This window comes from Oryctolagus cuniculus, chromosome 3, assembly GCF_051225735.1.
Source record: "Oryctolagus cuniculus isolate XC-2025 breed Fujian yellow rabbit chromosome 3, ASM5122573v1, whole genome shotgun sequence".
In the NCBI taxonomy this organism is placed as follows: domain Eukaryota; kingdom Metazoa; phylum Chordata; class Mammalia; order Lagomorpha; family Leporidae; genus Oryctolagus; species Oryctolagus cuniculus.
In genome coordinates, this window is record NC_142869.1 from 178943592 (window position 1) to 178967464 (window position 23873).

At 37.9% G+C, this 23873-nt stretch overlaps 1 protein-coding gene across 6 annotated transcripts in view; it reads left to right on the forward strand.

Annotated features, from left to right (window-relative positions):
- The window catches only part of TPK1 (thiamin pyrophosphokinase 1), a 464784-nt gene that overhangs the window by 239043 nt on the left and 201868 nt on the right, over window positions 1-23873 (forward strand). For all 6 annotated transcript variants that reach the window (XM_051849810.3, XM_051849814.3, XM_089329602.1 and 3 more), the window contains one exon: window positions 3768-3863. In XM_051849810.3, the coding sequence (XP_051705770.1) occupies window positions 3768-3863 (96 nt within the window). The remainder of the gene's footprint in view (window positions 1-3767; window positions 3864-23873) is intronic.

Sequence of the window (23873 nt, forward strand, 5' to 3'; positions counted from 1 at the left end):
CTTTAAAAAAATTTCAAGAAAGAAGAATTTGTAACATCGATTGGGAAGGTTTCTAACTAGTTTTCTTTTGGTATAATGAAATGCTTGAGGCTGGGCACTTTATAAAGAAATGGATTTACTGGGGCAGGCGCTGTGGCTTAGTGTGTAAGGCCACCGTCTGCAGTGCTGGCGGCAACCCATATGGGCACCCGTTCAAGTCCTGGCTGCTCCACTTCTGATCCAACTCTGCTATGGCTGGGAAAGTAGTAGAAGATGGCTCTAGTGCTTGGGCCCCTGCACCCATGTAGTAGACCCAGAAAAAGCTCCTGGCTTTGGATCGGCCCAGTTTGAGCCATTGCCACCATCTGGGGAGTGAACCAGAGAATGCAAGACTTCCTTTGTCTCCCTCTGCCTCTCTGTAACTCTGCCTTTCAAATCAGTAAATAAATATTAAAAAAAAATGGATTTATCTAGCTCACAGTTCTAGAGGTTTACAAGCCTGGTTTGAACATCTGTGTGACTCTGTTAAGGACCTATGGCTGTGTCCTAGCATAGCAGAGAAATGGAAAGGGAACTAGCCACACACAGAAGGGACCAAATGCATGAGACAGTCGTGTTTTATAATAGCCTGCTGTCACATCAGCCTACTCAATAACCAAGATCAGCACCTTCCCCTTTACTAATTACCTTCTATTATGCCCTACTGCTTAAAGGTAGCACCTCCCAACACTGCCACAGCAAAGACCTAGCTGCTAGCATGAGAACCCCAAATTATGTCTGAATGACTGCAGGATAAAATACATGCACTTTTATTAGGAATCAAATATTGTATACTTTTTTTTTTTTAGAAAGTCACACACTTTCTTATTTTGCAATGTCATGGCTTTAAGAGTTTGAAGTTCGTTGGATAGTAAGTGTGAGGTTCTTTGTTTTCTAAAGCCCTCAAATCAGTGAAAATTTTCATAGTAACTTAGTATATTTGATACCACAAAATTGAATTTTGTTATAAGGAATAATTATAAATGTTAACATATGAAGTAGTAGGTGAGCACTGCTTGATATACTTCATAGTATTTCTGTTTTATTCCCTGTTTGTGGAATCTAAAGTTTCTCATCTTTAGCCTTCTACTTCTTTTACACCATTATATGCTGTCATAAGATCCAGACAACAGTGAAAAGCTATGGTTGGCTGTGGAAAAAACTCACCTAGAGCTTAGAGTCTTGGTTTTGATATAGTCCGAGTTTTTCAGAGTCATTTATCTCTCTTTATATCCTGACCTAACCTCTTCTACATGTCCCTTTTAAGTAATGAGGTAAAGTAAAATATCCAGGCCTTGCTCATACGTTTCAAGTAGGTATTTGTGAAGTTAATCAATTTGCTTTTATTGATTTGAAAGGCAGAGCAACAGAAAGAGATAGCTGTCTCCCGTCTGCTGATTTATTCTCCAGATACCTGCAACACCCAGGTCTGGGTCAGGGTCAGGCCAAAGCCAGGAGCCAGAAACTCCATCTGGGTCTTCCACATGAGTAGTAGAGACACGAGTACTTGAGCTGCCATCTGCTTCATCCCAGGGTGCCCGTTAGTGGAAGCTGGATGGGACATGGAGGTGGGACTCCATCCCAGAAACCGAGATGAGCATTCCCAGTGGCAGCTGACTCTGCTGCATCTCAATGCCTGCCCCTCAAGTAGTTTTATTTATTATTTTTGTGAAGTATTGCTCTTACAGAACTAGCTCAATAGAGGTTACATGACGTTTGTCTCTCAGATATTTAAGCATGTCTTTCCCATTTCATCAAAGTTGAGAAATAGGGTTTCTAGTAATAGCATTCTTGTGAATTAATACCCAGCTGTCTAGCTGTCAGCAAGTCCATTATCTCATTTTTATTTTTCATAACCTACAAATGTTGCAGTGTTACTATGTAGGTTATTTCTTGGTTTTGGTTTAACTGTTTATAAATTTCCTTTCTATTCTTAGGATTTAAAGAGGAAGACAATTCTCTATTGTCACATTACTGTAGCTAGCCATAAGATGCTGTGTAATCCTACTTTACCAACGTGCATTTAAATGACTATTTAAAATTTTGAGAGAAAGAGAGAATGAGCTCCCATCTACTGGTTTATTCCTCCAATGCCTACAATAGCCAGGATTGTATGAGATTGAAGCTAGGAGCTAGAAATTCAATCCAGTACTTTCCTGTGCATGGCAGGAACCCAGTCACTTTTACTGTCACCACTACCTCCCAAGGTCTGCATTGTCAGAAATCTGGAGTCAAAAGCAGAGCCAGGACTCAGAACCATGCTGTCTATTATGGGATGTAGGCATCCCAACCAGCACCTTAACTGCCAGGACAAAAACCTACCCTGTATTCCAAAGTTTATTAATTCCCATGTAGCATACTGGTGGCAATACTGGAAATAGTAATGAAGGAAACATAACTCCTCCCACAGGGAACGTTCAGTGCAATGACTTTCAATTGGAGACAATCTAATCATTTTAGCCCTGGTCATGTTCATTTATGCTATGACATATGCTTGTATTTTCTTTTCAGGCATATTATCCTGAGACAAGGCTTTTCTTCATGTCCTTGCTTGATGATTATAGTAAATTCCAATGTTCTTTTAGGGTCAAGAAAGTATATGTCCATGATCTTGTAAAGATGACATATGCATCTTTTAGAGCATAATATATTTCTGAATTATGAGAAATTAATTGTTTCATTGGTTCCTACCTTGTAGGACAGTCGTAAATGAATGAAGCACAGGTTTAGCTTGACACATTTAAAGAGACCTTGAAGTAGAAGAAGAACCTTTAAATCTACTGAGAATGGTTCTTAGAATAATTTAAGAGGCAGTATGGGTGTTTTGTATCCTTGAAAACTCTTTGAATGGCAACTTTATATAGTAGATTATATTTAACTTTCCCTTACTCAGCTGTTTGGCAGAGTCCAAGAATTGTTTTATTCCTGAATTAAGAAGTCTGAAGTCCCATTGTGTTCTTGTTTTACATGCCTTTGCCTCTGTATGACATTGGCACACAAAGTGTCATTTCAAAAATATGGTCTCTTTAGCTCTCTGTGTCCACTAGTGCCCACAAGTTGGCACGTTTGTGGTTTTATGTTTATAAATACATCGCAGTGTTTTTCACCAGGTAAGGTACATGTTGTACAGAAGGCAGAGAACTTATAAATTTTCTTCATTATGTCCAAAAGATAATCCAAAAGACATATTTATGCCGGCATAGGTCTCCCTGCAGCTCTCCACACAGGGTACTGTAAAGGAGTTTATAGGACAGGTAACTTGATTTGATATAAAACAGAAACATTTTCTCATGAGTTCAATATAAATCATATTAATTTTTCCAATCATGTAAGTAAACTTATGAGTTCTGCCTAAAGAACTTCAAAGTTTCTTACAAGCAGTTTCATTTTAATTTCAGGTAATTTCGCTGTGAATATAATTTGTCATACTTATACCAAACCCTTTATGTGAATTTTGAATGTCATATCAGTGTTTTTTAAAGATCATTAATGTTGTATAATCTGTGCTTTTCTTGGATAAAATGATTGTCATAATCAGCCCATTATTATAACATTGTAACAGCATTCCTGAAATGTCCTGTTATGTGAAATAAAAAAGATAATGGTAATGATTCTAATAATAGGAGAATAATACAGGCATAAAAGGGTATGTCTACTGATACCTTGTCTTTACTTTTGTAGCTCTTGGTCTTGTTCAGAAGGCTGAAATCATTACTTATTCTTCTCTTATATTTTACTTCAATGTATAGGGATGTGAACTTATTTCAACTCCTGATCAAGACCACACTGACTTCACTAAGTGTCTTAAAGTGCTCCAGAAGAAGATTAAAGAAAAAGACCTACAGGTAAACCATGTACCTCCTTGGGGATTAAGAATCTTGTTTCCAGGTATTTGAAGGATCATATTTTAGGGTTTAATCATCTGAAATTATTTTACTTTCTTGGTATTTTTTTAATTTGGTTTCTTTCATAATATTATGTAAGTCTGTACTTAGCTACCAAAACGTGAATGTGAATACATATGTCAGAGGTCACAAATTGAAATACCTTATAAGATCATGAACTGGACTGTGTGAAAGTAAAACGGAGAGCTCATTCTTGCCTAAACTGAATAGGTGCTCTTGTTGACTGTCACCATGGAGAGCTCTCTGTTTTTATAATATGTGTGTTTGGTAGTGTGTGGCCAAAACAAATAGGACCCAATTTGGCCCAGGATCATCATTGAAAACTCTTAGGTAAACTGAGATCAACATTATTTTCTTTTAAGCCAGACAAGAATTTCCTGCTTTGTATTTATATACACTTGAAGATATTTAACAGTGACTTCCCCCTAGCATCCAAATGTTTCATCACCTTAGTTTGTTAATACAAAAATTTATATTTTGCTATGTTTTTGATATCTTTGGAGAATTTTTAAATCTATGTTTAATAATGGTCTACAAAATTAAACATGGAGCATTGAGTGACAGTTGACAACTTTTTGTCTAGCAGGGGCAGTAAGATAAGCTGAAGTACATGACCCATTGTGTAGTTTTAAAATCTAGAAGATATTCTTGCATACCAGAATGCTGTTGATCACAAAAATAACAAAATGTAGTTTACCCTGGCTTCTGTAGTCAAGTGACGGAGGGCAGCCTTCAGTTGGAATTGAATGAGTTCTCATGCTTTGTGTCTTTGGTTTATCTTGGCTTTGCTGCATAGGCTTTGTCTTCCAGCATATTTCTTGAGTTGTCTCCAACTGCACCTGTAGAAACCTTTGACCCTTCAGATGTAGGGAGCGGTAGGGGGTGAGTGGGTGTGGGTACATTGAATCCCTTCCTGTTGTCACCAGATGTAAGTTCTAAGACCTCTGCATGAAGCCACTTTTGAAGGGTAAGAGTATCCTATGTCTCAGTGTGGAGCTGGGAGTGGGATCAATCCACAGGGCTCATGGATTCAAACTCTGTGGCAGACATGCCTTTGGTGGGAGGGGGAAAGTGTCAGAGTGATAACTCTGACAAAAACTTACTCCCTAGCAAAAGTTTATCAAAGATTTACTCTAGCTAAATTGAACTAGTAAATCTTTCTCCTTTGAAGTAAAACCATGTTAACCATCATAACTAACAAGTTGGTTAGTCTCCAAACGCAGCAAAAATAATTGAGTGAACATCTTTCTTCTCTGAAGTAGCTGTGCTGAACTGTACTAAATGTATCATACTATTTTACAGCAATAAATTGCTATAATTAAATATTTGTTTATTGAAAACAGAAAATAGCCAATTGAATATAATCTATTTCACCCAGATATAGCTGATGTTGAGTTTCTTAAACAAAAATTGTCAGTCTTAACAACTGTGTTTTGATTTCCTCAGCATGCCACTGAAGTTATTAAAAGCTGGGGATACAATTATGTGAATTTCATTTGTTAAATCTAATTGATAGTAACTGTAATATTGTATGCAGTCATCAAGCCTCAAAACGAATAACTGTATCTCAAACTTAATACTCAAATCCTGAGAGAGGCTCACACTGAAATAGGGACTATAATCTGCAAAGCAAGTCTGACCAAGTCTTGACCAATCCAATGGGGAGTCCAGAAGCAAGAGCAGCTGTCAGAAGACACCTACACGGGGCAGAGAGCAACACCTTACCATCTACCTGCCTATTGTTATAGATTAGAGGCTGCTCAGGAGTATGGGTGTAGCCCAAAGATTGCCAGAGAATAATATGGACTTGGTGGCATCCCTCCAGGATCAGTTGCAACTGGGTGATGATACTGATCTGCCCTCTGCAGGGCCCAGCAGTGAATTCTTTCCTGGAGAGTGATGCAGTGTTGTGCGACGGCTGTCGCAAGGCCCCATGGCATGCTTTGGGCTCGAAGTGTTACCCACTGCCATTCGGCACCAGTCTTTCTTCTGCTTTCTAAAATATGCCATGTTCTCTCCTCTTCTTTTCTGCCTGAATATATTTTTGCACATGTTGCACCTCTGCCTAGAGTCCTATTTTTCCTTTTCTTCACCTAGAAAATTTTCCTGGCTTAACAACCCTCTAGGTTAGGTTTTGCTACTCTGCGTTTGCATACCCTCTCCTTTCTTCTTTAGGGCACTCTGAACACTTAGTCATTTTGGTAATTGCTCCTGATTGGCGGCCTGAAGTCTTTCCTCCAAGCTTAACTGTTTAGCCCTTGAAGTTGAGAGCAGGTCGGCTTGTACAGAAGTTAATGGCAGCACTTTCCATATAAGAAGGCTCTGTGAATGTTTAGTACATTTTACCATCAGGAGGACCACATAACACAACACACGGGAAAAGAGCTTCTAGAAAAAGCTAAGACCCATTTTAAAAAATGTAGTTAGATGTGTTGCCAAACAGCGCATTCGTGAGGCACTGCTGGTTGAGATGTCCTTGGGAGCCGCGTGGGAAGGAGGGAGGGGCCCCGAGGTTTATGCTAACGTCAGTCCCTGATCCTGCCCTCCTGCACTGCCCTTGGGTGGGTGCTTGCCTCCTAGCATCAGGTACCATTACACTGCTGTGGAAGGAGGAGGGTGAGCATCCACGAGAGGCCCCTTTCCATCCTGGGGCTATGCCAGTGCAATGCCACTGCCAGTTGCTTTCCCCTTCGTGAATCGTTCCCCCAATTACTGTTTACATTTTACCCAACAAAGTGCAACTTCTGGTGCCTTCTCTCCAATCAGTTTTTCCTCAGAGTGAGATGTACTCGTCTAGATTTCTGCCTTGTTTTGCAACATGGTCCCGCTACACAATTATTTTGGGCTATTAAAGCAAAATAAGTTGCAAAAAAAAATGTAGTTAGATGGCTGAGAAGCATGCTTCACGAAGTACTGTGGTGCACAGAGGATAGACAGTGCTTGATAACCACTACACAGCTCCACCTGCGTCCACTCGGGCCGGGATGGGCCTAAGAATTAAAGCAACGTGAGACAACAGGAGAGAAGCATACAAACTTACTTAATGCAGGCTTTATGTGGCACAGAGTCCTCATAAAGAAATAAGACTCAAAGAAGCACTTGGAGTCAGGTACTTATATAGTGGATTGGACAAAGATTAATAAATTATGAAGAAGCAATATGGGAAGGCTTAAAAGATAAGAGTTATTTTATCAAAGTCTGTACAGAATTATTTGACTCTTGACCTCTTGTCCTTGTGGTTAAAGACATTGCATCTTTCACATGGGAGTTCCATTCTCTGCTTTTAAGAAATAAGATGAAGCTCAGGGTGGTCTTTTTTGCATCTGCTATTATTGAGTGCATTTAATGGAAATAATGTACCAGAGTGGTATATTTTGGGGAAGCATATTTTTTAACTCCTTCAACTTCCATGAGCTAATGGCAGATAGTTCGAAATTTGTGTTGGGTGATTAGCTTAGTCTTTCAAAAAGCATGTTTTATGTATAGTAAAGGCTAAAAGTTACTCATAATTAAATCCAAAGCTAGATCTCATTCAGACTAAAAAAATGGTTATAAAAGATCTGCTGATAGAGTATTTATGGGCTTCCAATTGCCGTTCTGTTTCACGTAGAACTACAGCATTGTACTTGATTTGATACAATGGCAAAGGAAAAGGAAGAGTAAAAGGAAAATCATACGAGATTCCTCCCTATTGCCCTCCTACCTCCACATGAGATCTTGGGCCTTTTACAGCCTTCTTAATGGGAATAACATTGTGGGGCAGTGGGTTAAGCTGCCGGATGTTGCACTGGCATCCCATATGAGCACTACTTCAACTCCTGGCTGTTCCACTTCTGATCCAAATCCCTGCTAATGTGCCTGGGAAAGTAGCCGAAAATGGCCCAAGTCCTCGGGACCCTGCCACCTACACAGGACACCTGGATAGGATTCCAGGCTGCTTGCTTTGGTCTTGCCCAGCCCCAGCTGTTGGAGCCATTTCGGGAGTAAACCAGCGTCATGGAAGCGCTCTCTCTTTGTCTCTCTCTTTCTTTAATTCTGCCTTTCAAGTAAATAATTGTGCAAAAACAAAAATAAATAAAGGTTATTACTGAAGTACATATATACTTTATTAAATAATCACTTATAGTTCTGTAATAATTCCTATCAAATTATATATTTTGGTTTTTATTTTTTAAGTTGTAAATATGACTTTGTAATCTAAATGTCATAAGAGATTTTACTATAAAATGTTAATTACAATATAAATATGTGAAATGCCTAGTATCTTTAATATGTTAAGGAGCTATATTGTATAATATATTAGAACTTTTTATAATTTGGACAGGGTCTGTACTTGTCCTAAAGTAATTCATTATTGAGAACATGACACAAATTTTTAAAAATGTTCCGCAACATATATTCATTATTTATTTTGAGACTAACTGCTCTCAATGTCTATAGTTCTGTAAAAGAATTCTCTGACAGGTGTGAGTTCTTAATGTTTTGCTTTTATGTTGCCACCTTGATTACCTGTAACTAAGTAATGAATAATACATTGTCAGGATGCCATCTGACATAACTAACTCTTCAAAGGACACATACATCTTCTGATGTTGTGATGTGCACTTGATATCTAAACCCTGGGAGTCAGTGAGAAACATTAACAGCTAATTCTCCATGCATTTAGCAATGTAAGATGCTCATTCTTTACAATGTGGTAAAGATAAATCTAGATTATTAAGGACTAAAAATAACAAAATAGGTTTCCTTGGTATATTTACTAGTATTATATGGCAATAGAAGCAGTTACTTTAATTCCTAGTATTTTAAACACCAACTTTGAATAAGATAAAATTTGGGAAGAAAAGTTACCATTAATTTTAATCTGTATGCTTTTGAGATTTGGACCTTTACTAATTTTCTCTTGTGTAACTCCAGTTCCTTTTAACTCCCTTATAGCATGATATTTTAATAGCAGTGCTTAAATCAGAACGATGCAGGATACTGAAAAGGTATTACGAATGAGAGCAATAACAAAATTTTATTTGTGCACACACATAAATATTAAAGACTGCAAATTAAATACTACATAAATAATAAAGGTGAATTGCATACTTTGTTATTTTTTACTGTTGGACAGCTTGCGCAAATACTGAAGTATGATTTTCATGTACTGGGATAGTTTCCATGCTATTTAATTGTTTCTGAATTGGAGATCTTGGCTAGTGACCATTAGCCCTTTGTTGAAGAATAGTAGGTACCCTTTCTACATGCTCTTTACATGGCATCTCTCAGTAAATATATTGCAGCAAATACTATGGGTTTGGGAATATATTCACTAGGTAGCAGCTTTGGATTTAAGTGTGTTGTGTGTGTGTGTTACAAATTTCATGTATTTCATGCATATAAACTTAGGAACACAGTGGTACTTCCTACCCTACCCTCCTCCCACTCATTCCCTACCCTTCTACTTGCTTCCTTTGATTTTTACAATGATCTACTTTCAGTTTAAGTTATAAGATTAACCCTATACTAAGTAAAGAGATCAACAGATAGTAATAAGAAAATAAAATACTGTTCAAGGTTATAAACAATCATAGAAGCTCAAAATGTTAATTTCACTCCTATAAACTACATTTTTGGTACAGATCAGAGGAAACATGGTATTTGTCTTTTTTAGGAATGGCTTATTTCACTAAGTATAATCATTTCCAGTTGCACCCATTTTATTACCAAAGACAGGATTTAATTCTTTTTGACAGCTGAGTAGTATTCCATAATGTATATAAACCATAATTTTTTATCCAGTCTTCAGTTGATGGATATCTGGGTTGATACACTAACTTAGCTATTATGAATTGAGATACAGTAAACATAGGATAGGGCTACAGGTAACTCTTTCATATGCTTATTTCATTTCTTTAGATAAACTCCCAGGAGTGGGATTGCTGGGTCATAGGATATCTATTTTCAGCTTTCTGAAATATCTCCATACTTTCTCCCACAAAATCTGTACTAGTTTTAATTCCCACCAACAGTGGATTTAGGGTACCTTTTTCCCCACATTCCTGCCGGTGTTTGTTGTTTAGTTGATTTCTGTCTGAGAGCCTTTCTAACTGGGTGAGGTGAAACCTCGTTATGTGTGTTTTTTTCTTTTTAGATTTGATTTATTTATTTGAAAGACAGAATTCCAGTAAGAGGTAGAGACAGAGGGGTCTTCCATCCACTGGTTCCCTCCTCAAATGGCTGCAACAGCTACAGTTGAGCCAATCTGAAGCCAGGAACCAGGATCTTCTTCTGGGTCTCCCAAGTGGGTGCAAGGGCCCAAGTACTTGGGCCAGCTTACTGCTTTTCCAGACCCTTGCAAAGAGTTGGATCTGATGTGGAGCAGCCAGGACTTGAACTGACACCCAAATGGAATGCCAACATTGCAGGCCAGAACATTAACCCACTGACCCACAGCGCAGGGCCCCTAATTGTGGTTTTGATTTGCATTTCCCTGATGACTAGTGACCCTGAGTAGTTTTTCCTGTGTCTGTTGGCCATTTGAATTTTCTCTCTTGAACAAAGCCTGTTCAAGTCCTTTGCCCATTTCTTAACTGCATTGTTCATTTTTTTTTTTGTTTTTGAGTTTCTTGAGCTCTTTCCAGATTCTGGATATCAATCCTTCATCAGTTTCATAGTTAGCAAATACTTTTTCTCCCATTCTGTCATTGCCTATTCATTTTGATGACTGTTTCTTTTGTAATGCAGAAGTTCTCAGCTTGATGTAATCTAACTTGTATATTTTTGGCTTTGATTGCCCTTGCTCCTGGGGTCTTTTCCAAGAAGACTTTGCCTATGCCAGTGTATTGAAGTATTTCCTCAATGTTCTCCTCTAGTAATTTGGTAGTATCAGGTTTAGATTTAGATCCCTGATCCATTTTGAGTAGATTTTTTTGTATCAAGTGTAAGGTAAAGGTTTTGTTTCATACTTCTCTCTCATTTCTTGGTTAGTTGTGCCAATGGTGTATCAATTTTGTTTATTTTTTTTTAAGAAACCAGCTCTTCATTTTACTGATTTAGTGGTTTTTTTCTTTCAATTTTATTTTTTATCTAATTTTAACTATTCATTTCTTCCTACTACTTTTGGGTTTGGTTTGCTGTTTTTTTTTCCCTAGGTCCTTGGGGTACACTGATAGCTCTTTTATTTGATACCTATCGAATTTCTTGCTGTAAGCAACAATTGTTATAAACATCCCTTTTAACACTGTTTTTGCTGTATCCTGTAAGTTTTGATATTTTATATTGCATCTTTCCAGAATTTATTTCTTTGTAAATTTCTTCTGTGTCCCACTGTTCATTCAAGAGCATATTGGTCAGTCTCCATGTGTGTGCATATGTTCTAGAGATTCTCGAGTTGTTAATTTCCAGCTTCATTCCATTGTGGTCAGAGAAAGATGCATGGTATGATTTCAATTTTTTTTTTAATTTGCTGAGGCTTACTTTAAAGGCCCAGCATATGATCCATCTGAGAAAAAGTTACATGCATTGATGAAAAGAATATGTATTCTTTTATGTGGGATGAAAGTGTCTGTGGATATCAGGTCCATTTGGTCCATAGTGTCAATTAACTCTGTTGTTGTTGATTTTTTTTTTTTGTCTGGTTGATCTGTGCATTGCAGAAAGTGGGGTATTAAATTCCCTTGTTACTATTGTATCAGAGTCTGTGCCTCCCTTTAGTTCTGTTGACATTTGTTTTAAATAGTCAGGTGCCCTGTAATTAGGTGTATATACATTTATTATAGTCACATTTTCCTGTTGAATTGATCCCTTAATCATTGCATAGTGTACTTCTTTGTCTCTTTTAACAGTTTTTGTGGTAAATTCTGTTTTATCTCATATTGGGATGGTTATACCTGCCCTTTTTTGCTTTCTGTTAGCATGGAGTATCCTTTTCCATCCTTCCACTTTCAGTCTACATGTATCTTTGTTGGTGAGGTATGTATCTTATAGGCAGCAAATAAATGGGTCTTGTTTTTAAACCATCCAGCCAGTCTGTATTTTTTAAACTGAAGGTTTAGGCCATTTACATTCAAGGTTACTATTGATAAATAATGACTTGGCCCTGCCATATTCTATAAATATTCCTATTTGCTGTGGATTTCCTTTGTATTTTCACTGGGAGATTTTCTGCCTTCACGTTCTTTCATAATGATGACTTTCTTTGTTTCTGTGTGTAGCATATCCTTAAGCATCTTTTGTAAGGCTGGACAAGTGGTGACAAATTCTTTCCATTTGATATAGAGGGTATTTATTTCACCTTCATTCATAAATGAGAGTTTTGCAGGGTACAGTACTCTGGGTTGACAGGTTTTTTTTTTTTTTTTCTTTTAAATACGGCAAAAGCAGTATTGAGAGGCAAGTTTATAGCTATAGGGGCCTATATCAAGAAATTGGAAAGGCACCAAATAAATGAGCTTTCAGCGCATCTCAAGGACCTAGAAAATTTGCAGCAAACCAGACCCAAATCTAGTAGGAGAAGAGAAATAATTAAAATCAGAGAAGAAATTAACAGGATTGAATCCAAAAAAAATCACAAAAAATCAGCCAAGCGAAGAGCTGGTTTTTTGAAAAAATAAACAAAATTGACACCCCATTGGCCCAACTAACTAAAAAAAGAAAAGACCCAAATCAATAAAATCATAGATGAAAAAGGAAACATAACAACAGACACCACAGAAATAAAAAGAATCATCAGAAATTACCACAAGGACTTGTATGCCAGCAAACAGGGAAACCTATCAGAAATGGATAGATTCCTGGACACATGCAACCTACCTAAATTGAACCAGGAAGACATTGAAAACCTAAACAGACCCATAACTGAGACAGAAATTGAAACAGTAATAAAGGCCCTCCCAACAAAGAAAAGCCCAGGACCAGATGGATTCACTGCTGAATTCTACCAGACATTTAAAAAGAACTAACTCCAATTCTTCTCAAACTATTCAGAACAATCGAAAAAGAGGGAGTCCTCCCAAATTCTTTCTATGAAGCCAGCATCACCTTAATTCCTAAGCCGGAAAAAGATGCAGCATTGAAAGAGAATTACAGACCAATATCCCTGATGAACATAGATGCAAAAATCCTCAATAAAATTCTCGCCAATAGAATGCAACAACACATCAGAAAGATCATCCACCCAGACCAAGTGGGATTTATCCCTGGTATGCAGGGATGGTTTAATGTGCGCAAAACAATCAATGTGATACACCACATTAAGAGACTGCAGAAGAAAAACCATATGATTATCTCAATAGACGCCGAGAAAGCATTTGATAAAATACAACACCCGTTCATGATGAAAACTCTAAGCAAACTGGGTTTGGAAGGAACATTCCTCAATACAATCAAAGCAATCTATGAAAAACCCACAGCCAACATCCTATTGAATGGGGAAAAGTTGGAAGCATTTCCACTGAGATCTGGTACCAGACAGGGATGCCCACTCTCACCACTGCTATTCAATATAGTTCTGGAGGTTCTAGCCAGAGCTATTAGGCAAGAAAAAGAAATTAAAGGGATACAAATTGGGAAGGAAGAACTCAAACTATCCCTCTTTGCAGAAGATATGATTCTTTATTTAGGGGACCCAAAGAACTCTACTAAGAGACTATTGGAACTCATAGAAGATTTTGGCAAAGTAGCAGGGTATAAAATCAATGCACAAAAATCAACAGCCTTTGTATACACAGACAATGCCATGGCTGAGGAAGAACTTCTAAGATCAATCCCATTCACAATAGCTACAAAAACAATCAAATACCTTGGAATAAACTTAACCAAGGACGTTAAAGATCTCTACGATGAAAATTACAAAACCTTAAAGAAAGAAATAGAAGAGGATACCAAGAAATAGAAAAATCTTCCATGCTCATGGATTGGAAGAATCAATATCATCAAAATGTCCATTCTCCCAAAAGCAATTTATAGATTCAATGCAATACCAATCAAGATACCAAAGACCTTCTTCTCAGATCTGGAAAAAATGGTGCTGAAATTTATATGGAGGCACAAGAGACCTCGAATAGCTAAAGCAATCTTGTACAACAAAAACAAAGCCGGAGGCATCACAATACCAGATTTCAGGACATACTACAGGGCAGTTGTAATCAAAACAGCATGGTACTGGTACAGAAACAGATGGATAGACCAATGGAACAGAATTGAAACACCAGGAATCAATCCAAACAGCTACAACCAACTTATATTTGATCAAGGATCTAAAACCAATTCCTGGAACAAGGACAGTCTATTCAATAAATGGTGCTGGGAAAACTGAATTTCCACGTGCAGAAGCATGAAGCAAGACCCATACCTTACACCTTACACAAAAATCCACTCAACATGAATTAAAGACCTAAATCTACGACCTGACACCATCAAGTTATTAGAGAACATTGGAGAAACCCTTCAAGATATTGGCACAGGCAATATTTTCCAGAATTTCTGGAAAAGACCCGGGAGGCACAGGCAGTCAAAGCCAAAATCAACTATTGGGATTGCATCAGATTGAGAAGTTTCTGTACTGCAAAAGAAACAGTCAGGAGAGTGAAGAGACAACCGACAGAATGGGAAAAAATATTTGCAAACTATGCAACAGATAAAGGGTTAATAACCAGAATCTACAAAGAGATCAAGAAACTCCACAAAAACAAAACCAACAACCCACTTAAGAGATGGGCCAAGGACCTCAATAGACATTTTTCAAAAGAGGAAATCCAAATGGCCAACAGGCACATGAAAAAATGTTCAAGAACACTAGCAATCAGGGAAATGCAAATCAAAACCACAATGAGGTTTCACCTCACCTCGGTTAGAATGGCTCACATACAGAAATCTACCAACAACAGATGCTGGCGAGGATGTGGGGAAAAAGGGACACTAACCCACTGTTGGTGGGAATGCAAACTGGTCAAGCCACTATGGAAGTCAGTCTGGAGATTCCTCAGAAACCTGAAGATAACCCTACCGTTCGACCCAGCCATCCCACTCCTTGGAATTTACCCAAAGGAAATGAAATTGGCAAACAAAAAAACGGTCTGCAGCCTATTGTTTATTGCAGCACAATTCACAATAGCCAAGACCTGGAACCAACCTAAATGCCCATCAACGGTAGACTGGATAAAGAAATTATGGGATATGTACTCTTTAGAATACTATACCGCAGTAATAAACAACGAAATCCAGTCATTTGCAACAAAATGGAGGAATCTGGAACACATCATGCTGAGTGAAATAAGCCAGTCCCAAAGGGACAAATACCATATGTTCTCCCTGATCGGTGACAACTGACTGAACACCAAAAAGGAAACCTGTTGAAGTGAAATCGACACTATGAGAAACGGTGACTTGATCAGCATAGCCCTGACTGTTAATGAACAACTTAATACATTATCCCTCTTAGTAGTTTCTTTTTTGTCTGTTCTACTTAATATGACTGGTTTAATTCTGTAATTAATACACAGTTATTCTTAAGTGTTGAAATTTAACTGAAATGTGATCCCTGTTAAACATAAGAGTGGGAATAAGAGAGGGAAGAGATGTACAATTTGGGACATGCTCAAGCTGACTTGCCCCAAATGGTAGAGTTAGAAACATACCAGGGGACTCCAGTTTAATGCCATCAAGGTGGCATGTACCAATGCCATCTCACTCTTCCAAGTGATCAATTTCAGTTCACAATTGATCATAATGAAAGGACTAAGAGTCAAAGGGAGCACATAAACAAGTCTAATACCTGCTAATACTAACCGATAGAATAAATAAAGGGGAGAGTGATCCAACATGGGAAGCGAGATACTCAGCAGACTCATAGAATGGCAGATGTCCTAAATAGCACTCTGGTCTCAGAATCAGCCCTAAAGGCATTCTGATCTGGCTGAAAAGCCCATGAGAGTATTTCAGGCATGGAAAGCCAAGACACTCTGGCAAAAAAAAATAAAAAATAAAAAATAAAAAAAAAACCTAAATGAAAGATCTCTGAGAGTGAGATCCCAGTGGAAAGAACAGGTCTTCAAAGAAGGAGGTACCTTTCTCTGAAGGGAGGAGAGACCCTCCACTTTGACTTTGACCTTGTCTAAACAAGATAAGAGTCGGAGAACTCAAGGGGCTTCCATAGCCTTGGAAACTCATGACTGGTGCGTAGGGAGATTACTGATGCCATAAACAAGAGTGTCAATTTGTAAAGTCAACAACAGGAGTCACTGTGCACTTACTCTTCATGTAGGATCTCTGTCCTTAATGTGCTGTACATTGAGGCTTAATGCTATAACGAGTACTCAAACAGTATATTTCACTTTGTGTTTCTATGGGGGTGCAAACTGTTGAAATCTTTACTTAATGTATACTAAACTGATCTTCTGTTAAAAAAAAAAAAAGAAGAAATTATCAATTCCCAACTTGACTCTCGCTGGGATTAAAGATGACAATAGGTCTGATCTGATTTCATCATCATTTAAAAAACCATCTATTATTTTTCACTTTATGTTTCTGTGTGGGAGCAAACTGTTGAAATCTTTACTTAATGTGTGCTAAACTGATCTTCTGTATAAAAAGAGAATTGAAAATGAATCCTCATGTGAATGGAAGGGGAGGGGGAATGGGAAAGGGGAGGGTTGCGGGTGGGAGGGACGGTATGTGGGGGAAGCCATTGTAATCCATAAGCCGTACTTTGGAAATTTATATTCATTAAATAAAAGTTAAAAAAAAAAAATTGGACTGTGTCTCTGCATTCTTTTACAGCCTGTAGGGTTTCTATTGAGAATCAGCTGTGAGTCTCATTGGGGATTCTCTGAAAGTAACCTGGAGTTTCTCTCATGCACATTTTAGAATCTTTTCTTTATGTTTTACTTTAGAAAGTTGGACTACAATGTGTCATGGTGAAGATCTTTTCTGGTCATGTCTACTATGTTCTCTGTACCTGGGCATACCTTGGGCATCCCTGTCTTTTTCCAAATTAGGGAAGTTTTGTGTAATTGTTTCACTGCATAGGTCTTCTAATCCATTCTCTGTTTTCAGATCTTCAGGAACTCCTAAGACAGGGAGTTGTGTCATATATTGTGTCGTTTGACGGTATCCCATAAATCTCCAATACTGTTTTTAATTTTTCTAATTCCTCATTTTTTTTTTTGGTCTAAGAACTTTCCATAGATTTATTTTCTAGCTCAAATATTCTTCTTCCTGTCTCATTAAGTCTCTTGTTAAGGCTTTTTACTAAATTTTTTATTTGACATCAAATTCTTTATTTCTAATATTTCAGTTTGATTTTTTTCTCAAAATCTCAACATCACTGGAGAAGTTGGTAGCACATACGCCTCTATAGAGAGATAAATTGAGATGGACACTTGTAAATTTTTTCCTTAAAATTCACAACTGTGTTTAATTGTTAAAAGAATCAAATATCCTCAAATTTAGGGACATTCTGTAAAATACTTGACCAATATTTTCAGGATCATGGGAAATAAAAAATGAGAAATTGTCAGACATTTAGGGATTAAGACATGACAAATAAATGCAATATGGTATCCTGATTTTATCCTGAAATGAGTAAAGGACATTAGAGGAAAAGTTGTGAAATGTGAATACATTCTGGAGTTTAGTTGATAGTATTGATCACTACCAGTATGAATGGTGACTAATGAGCCACTATTGTGTAAGATGTTATTGGTGGAAGCTGGGTGAAGTATAGATCGTCTTTTTGATAAACAAAATTATCTCATAATGGAAGTTTACTTGAAAAAAATATTTTTTAAAAAGTATGCCAGGCCGGTGCCACGGCTCACTAGGCTAATCCTCCACCTTGTGGCGCCAGCACACCGGGTTCTAGTCCCAGTCGGGGTGCCGGATTCTGTCCCGATTGCCCCTCTTCCAGGCCAGCTCTCTGCTGTGGCTAGGGAGTGCAGTGGAGGATGGCCCAGGTGCTAGGGCCCTACACCCCATGGGAGACCAGGAGAAGTACCTGGCTCCTGCCATCGGATCAGCGCAGTGCGCCGGCCGCAGTGTGCTGGCCGCGGCGGCCATTGGAGGGTGAACCAACGGCAAAGGAAGACCTTTCTCTCTGTCTCTCTCTCTCATTGTCCACTCTGCCTGTCAAAAAAAAAAAAAAATATATATATATATATATATATATGCCATCATCATGGAGTGGTTGGGTAGTCATTTTGTGACAATACTTACAGTATTATAAAAAGCAAGTACTTCTTAGCATTTAAGCAAATCAGCAATACCTTTGAAGGTATTCTACTACCTTTGAAGGCTTACCTTACACAGTTTCAAATTGTGAGTCTGTGATGTGTGTTTATCCAACTCTTTTATATGAGAACTCTGCATACTGGAAAATCCTAGCTAGAGACTTGATGACTCTTAAACTATGTGGACAGTGCAGATTATCTTAACCTTCTGCTTTCCCATGGGATGCATTTCACAATATAGTAGAACTCAGAGAAGGGATGAACACTGGACATGTTTTTATCAGGATTGATTCTAGACAGAGTAAGTCTACTGAAGTCTGCATTCTCCCCTTGACCTGTTGACTCCCTCTCTGTTCTCCTTCACCAGTCTTACATTCCCTCCAGTTTCCTAGGCTGGCCCTCTCACATGCCTGCATTCTGCTATTTAAGTTGTTTTTCTTGGCTTCAGTTATCACTTCTGTTGTATTAACTCCCTAACTTATATGTCTAATATTAAACTCCAAAGCCATATTTCTACCCCCTAACTGGAAGTCCAGAGAGATTTCTAAAACAAAATCATACATTTCAAAAAAAATTCATTTTATTTCACACAAAAATCTCATTTTTTTGAATTCCCAATGTCACGCACTGCCACTCTCATCCTCCTCCTGGGAGAAACCTCAAGTTGCCTCTGTTGTACTCTACCCTCCCCAGTAGTTGGTCACAGTTCCTGGAAATTCTGCATATTTGTCTCTCTTGCACCCAGTTTGTTCTTTACAGACTTTGCTACAACTATGTTAATTCAGACTTTCTTCATTTTTCACCTAATTTTTTTAAAGCTTTAGTAGTGATACTGATTATGCTTAGTATTAACAGCAATATTACTGTCCTTACTTTTCTTTTTTAACTTTTATTTAATGAATATAAATTTCCAAAGTACAGCTTATGGATTACAATGGCTTCCCCCCCATAACGTCCCTCCCACCCGCAACCCTTCCCTTTCCCACTCCCTCTCCCCTTCTATTCACATCAAGATTCATTTTCGATTCTCTTTATATACAGAAGATCAATTTAGCTGTCCTTTTCTAAAGTGTGTCCAAAGTATTGTGATTAGAGGTTGTGTTCAAGTGCTTGGGGGTAGGCCTGGTATTCATTCCAGCTGCATGATAGTAAAATGTTAATTCCATTTTCCATGAACCATTTGAAGTACTCTCATATTTACTCCAAGTTAGGCAAAAACTTGAGAATTCCCAATGTAGAGTTCCCTCCCTTAGATATTCTTCGAACTCGACTAAGGAATCTTCTTATAAGTTAGGGAGTTAACAGACTTTTACAAAGTGCCTGTTCTGTTTAAGTCAGTCCCCTGCCCAAGACAATGACCTATAATAGTCTCCAGTGTAAAAGAGAAGACAGAAATAAAGGTAACTGTAGAATAATTCAGACTCTGATAAATGCTTGTAATAACCTACCTCTATGATAAGTGTTATAACTTGTCTCTTTACAGTACATTTAACTTCATTTTGATAGTTTACTCAGCAGTTGTTTCCATATAACCTTCTCTATTTCACTCTTTAGTTTTACATTGGAGAAAATGGATTTTTTTTTTCTGATGAAACTTTAGCCTTTGCCAGTGAGTCCCTCTGTCACCATTTGTTTAAAGTAACACTCTAGGGCTGGAGTCGTGGTTCAGCAGGTTAAGCTGCTGTTTGCCATGAGAGGGTTCCATGTCAGGTGTCTGTTCCAATCCTGGATGCTCTACTTATGATCCAGCTTCCTACCAATGCACATGGTAAGGCAGGGGATCATGACCCAAGTGCTTGGGCACCTACCACGTATGTAGGTGACCAGGATGGAGTGTCTGGCTCCTGGTTTCAGCCTGGTATATCATTGGCTATTTTGGCTATGTGGGGAGTGACTCAGCAAATGGAAGATGTCTCTCACTTTCTCTCTCACTTTCTCTTTTTCTGTCTGTCTCTCTTTTTCTTTTATTTTTAACTTTCATTTAATAAATATAAATTTCCAAAGTAAAACTTTTGGATTATAGCGGCTTTTTCGCCCCATAACCTCCCTCCCACCCACAACCATCCCATTTCCCGCTCCCTCTCCCATCCCATTCACATCAAGATTCATTTTCAATTATCTTTATATACAGAAGATCAATTTAGTATATACTAAGTAAAGGTTTCAACAGTTTGCACCCACACAGAAACACAAACTATAAAGTACTGTTTGAATACTAGTTATACCATTAGTTCACATCGTACAACACATTAAGGACAGAGATCCTACATGGGGAATAACTGCACAGTGACTCCTGTTGTTGATTTAACAATTGACACTCTTATGTATGACATCAGTAATCACCTGAGGCTCTTGTCATGCGCTGCCAAGGCTATGGAAGCCTCTTGAGTTTGCCAACTCTGATTTTATTTCGTCAAGGCCATAGTCAAAGTAGAAGTTCTCTCCTCCCTTCAGAGAAAGGTACCTCCTTCTTTAATGGCCTCGTTCTTTCCCCTGGGATCTCACTCACAGAGATCTTTCACTTAGGTTTTGTGGTTTTTGTTTTGTTTTGTTTTTGCCAGAGTGTCTTGATTTCCATGCCTGCGAAACTCTCATGGGCTTTTTAGCCAGATCCGAATGCCTTAAGGGCTAATTCTGAGGCCAGAGTGATGTTTAGGGCTGTTGCCATTCTATGAGTCTGGAGAGTTGAGGCCACTACTATTCAATGTGACTATTGATAAGTAGTAACTGCCCTGCCATTTTTCCAAAGATATTTCTAATATATGCTTTTAATTTCCTGTGATCTTTTACTGGGAGGTTTTCTTCCTTTACCTTCTTTCATACTGATGGCTGTGTTTCTGTGTGTAATGCATCTTTAAGCATCTTTTTCAGGGCTGGACGAGTGGTGACAAATTCTTCAATTTCTGTTTGCTATGAAAGGTCTTTATTTCACCTTCATTCACAAATGAGAACTTTGCAGGATATAATATTCTTGGCTGGCAATTTTTTCTCTTATTACTTGGGCTATATCTCGCCATTCCCTCCTAGCCTGTAGGGTTTCTGATGAGAAGTCAGCTGTGAGTCTGATTGGAGATCCTCTGAGAGTAATCTGACCTTTCTCTCTTGCACATTTAGAATCTTTTCTTTATGTTTCACTATGGTGAGTTTGATTACAATGTGTCATGGTGAGGATATCTTTTGTTCATGTTTACTAGGGGTTCTGTGAGCTTCCTGTACTAGGATGTCTCTGTCCTTCTCCAAACCCGGGAAGTTTTCTGCTAGTATCTCACTAAAAAGGCCTTCTAATCCTTTCTCTCTCTCCATGCCTTCAGGAACTCCTAGAACCTGAATGTTGGGTTTTTTAATAGTATTCTGTAGATTCCCGACAATATGTTTTAGATTCCTAATTTCCTCTTCTTTTCTTTGGTTTGACTGTATGTTTTCCTGTTCTCTGTCTTCTAAGTCCGATATTCTCTCTTCTGTTTCACTGACTCTGGTTTTAAGGCTCTCTAATGTGTTTGGCATTTGATCTATTGAGTTCTTCATTTCATTTTGGTTTCTCTTCACTATCACACTTTCCTGTTCTACTAGTTTCTGCGTTTCATTTTGATTCCTCCTTAAGATTTCATTTTCACAGGAGAAATTTTCTTTCCTATCCTGTGTAGATTTATGCAGTTCATGCATTTGTTTTTGATAACTTCTAAATGTTCTTATCATAAATTTTTTGAAATCCATATCTTGCATTTCTTCTATCTCCATGATCTTATTTATATTGGAGTGTCATGTTCATTTGGGAATGTCATGATGTCTTCCTTGTTCTTGTTTCCTCTGTTTTTGCAGTTGTTTGGCATTGTGGAGATAGTCTTTGGTTTCTTCTTTTTTTTTTCCTTGCTGTGGGGGCTTTTCTTGTTATACCATGACTCCAGATTCAGTGGACGGACTGCTTTTGGTGACTCTCTAGAAGCTTGTGCATGTGGCCAGAGAGCTCAGTTTAGTTCTTCAGGGTTAAGGGTGTGCCAAAGGTGACACACCTAGATTTGGCGTGGTAAATCTTCTCTCCCTCTTTTTTTATTCAGAAGGGAAGCAATTCTGCTCAGCTGAGCTCTTCAATTTAAGCCTCGTTCTGTCTAGGCTCTTCCTGCCGTTTTTCCGCCAGCGTCTTGGGCTACTGCGGTTTCGGCTCAGCTGTCTTTCCAGCGCTGGTGTGGAAGAGAAGATTCTCGGCAGCTGGGTTCCTGCGCCCTGGGCGCCCATGTCTTCCACATAGATCTACCATGTCCTTCTAATTCCAGAAGAGTTCCCTCTGCAGTTTTTTCCTAACTCTTCCCTGAGACTTCACTATCTCCACTTTTATTAAACTATCTTTTCCTGGACTATCAGTGAGCTCCCTCCCTATTCTGCCATCTTGGAGCCACCTCCTCTCTCTCTCTTTTACAAGTAAATTGATTTTTTTTTTCAAGAGAGCACCTTTTACCTAACCCCAGCTATCTCTTGGCTAAGCTGTCTTTGTACCCTTTCTGTACTGTTTTCTTCATAGTGTTTGTCACCAACTGACATATATTTAGGATATCTGCTTCTCTTATCTTCATGAGTAGGACATACGCTTCATATGGAAAGGGAATTGTGTGTTTTTGTTCTTTGTCCATAACATCAAAAAGAATATCTGACACACAGTGGATACTTCTTCATTATTTATTGTATGAATATGTATGAGTAGAAAGAATGTTTTTTTAATAAATTCTTATAATCAACTGTTAGGAAACATTATTAAGCATCTGCTATAAAATAAGGAGTTTTATTTCATGGTTCCAGATCTTATTTCACAATAATTGTTTTGTGTTTCTTTGGCAGAATATGGAGATAGCCACTAATATATCCACTGTTTTATGAATATATAAACATAGTAAGATAACATATTATGTATCCACTATTATGTGATTATTTTAGACCATTTAATGATATATACTACTGTAGGATACATATTGTATGCAAATAAGCATTGTACAGCTATATAGTACCTTCTTTTTATTTCCATAATTGATACAACTTCTGGGACCGGGTATATTTTCCAAGTCTAAGTTTCTTGTAAACATCAAGAACTAAAAAATGAGAATACATAGAGATTGTCACATAAACTATTGACATTGTGAACCTGACAAATTTTGCCAACTTTTCTGAAATAATGAAAGCAACGTTGTACAATCCCAATGGTAGCTCTTTCGTGGAGGCATCATAAGATGGTTACAAAGTTATATTACCTTTTTTTATGCCTGTCCATCTCAAATGATACTTTAAACTTAAATTGATAATCTTTATGATATTGTAGAAAGTAAAATGACACAGAAAGCATACTCACACCGCCCCACACATGTTCAGCTATTCATACATCTATAAATACCACACCTTATTTTTTGTATATACGCAATGTTCCTCTCTTTATCAAATCCCAAAGTAACTGCTTATACTCATACATTCAGGTTTTGGAATGAATACTTTGCAGAGTAAGTATTTGATAAGAAACATAGAAGAAGAAAAAGATTTCTGGGCATCAAGTGTTAGAAGGCTGTTTCCTCGATCATTTTGGAGAAGGCTTCAAAAAGGAATTCACATCTCTGTTTCTCCTTTTTGTTAGAGACCAGCAATCTTTTTTATAGTGCAGTGCAACAAGAGAAAATAGATAAAGCTCGTGCTTTGAAGTGACTCTGGAGATGTTGCCACGGATATAAAAAGCTTACTACCTTAGAGGCCGTGGCAACCT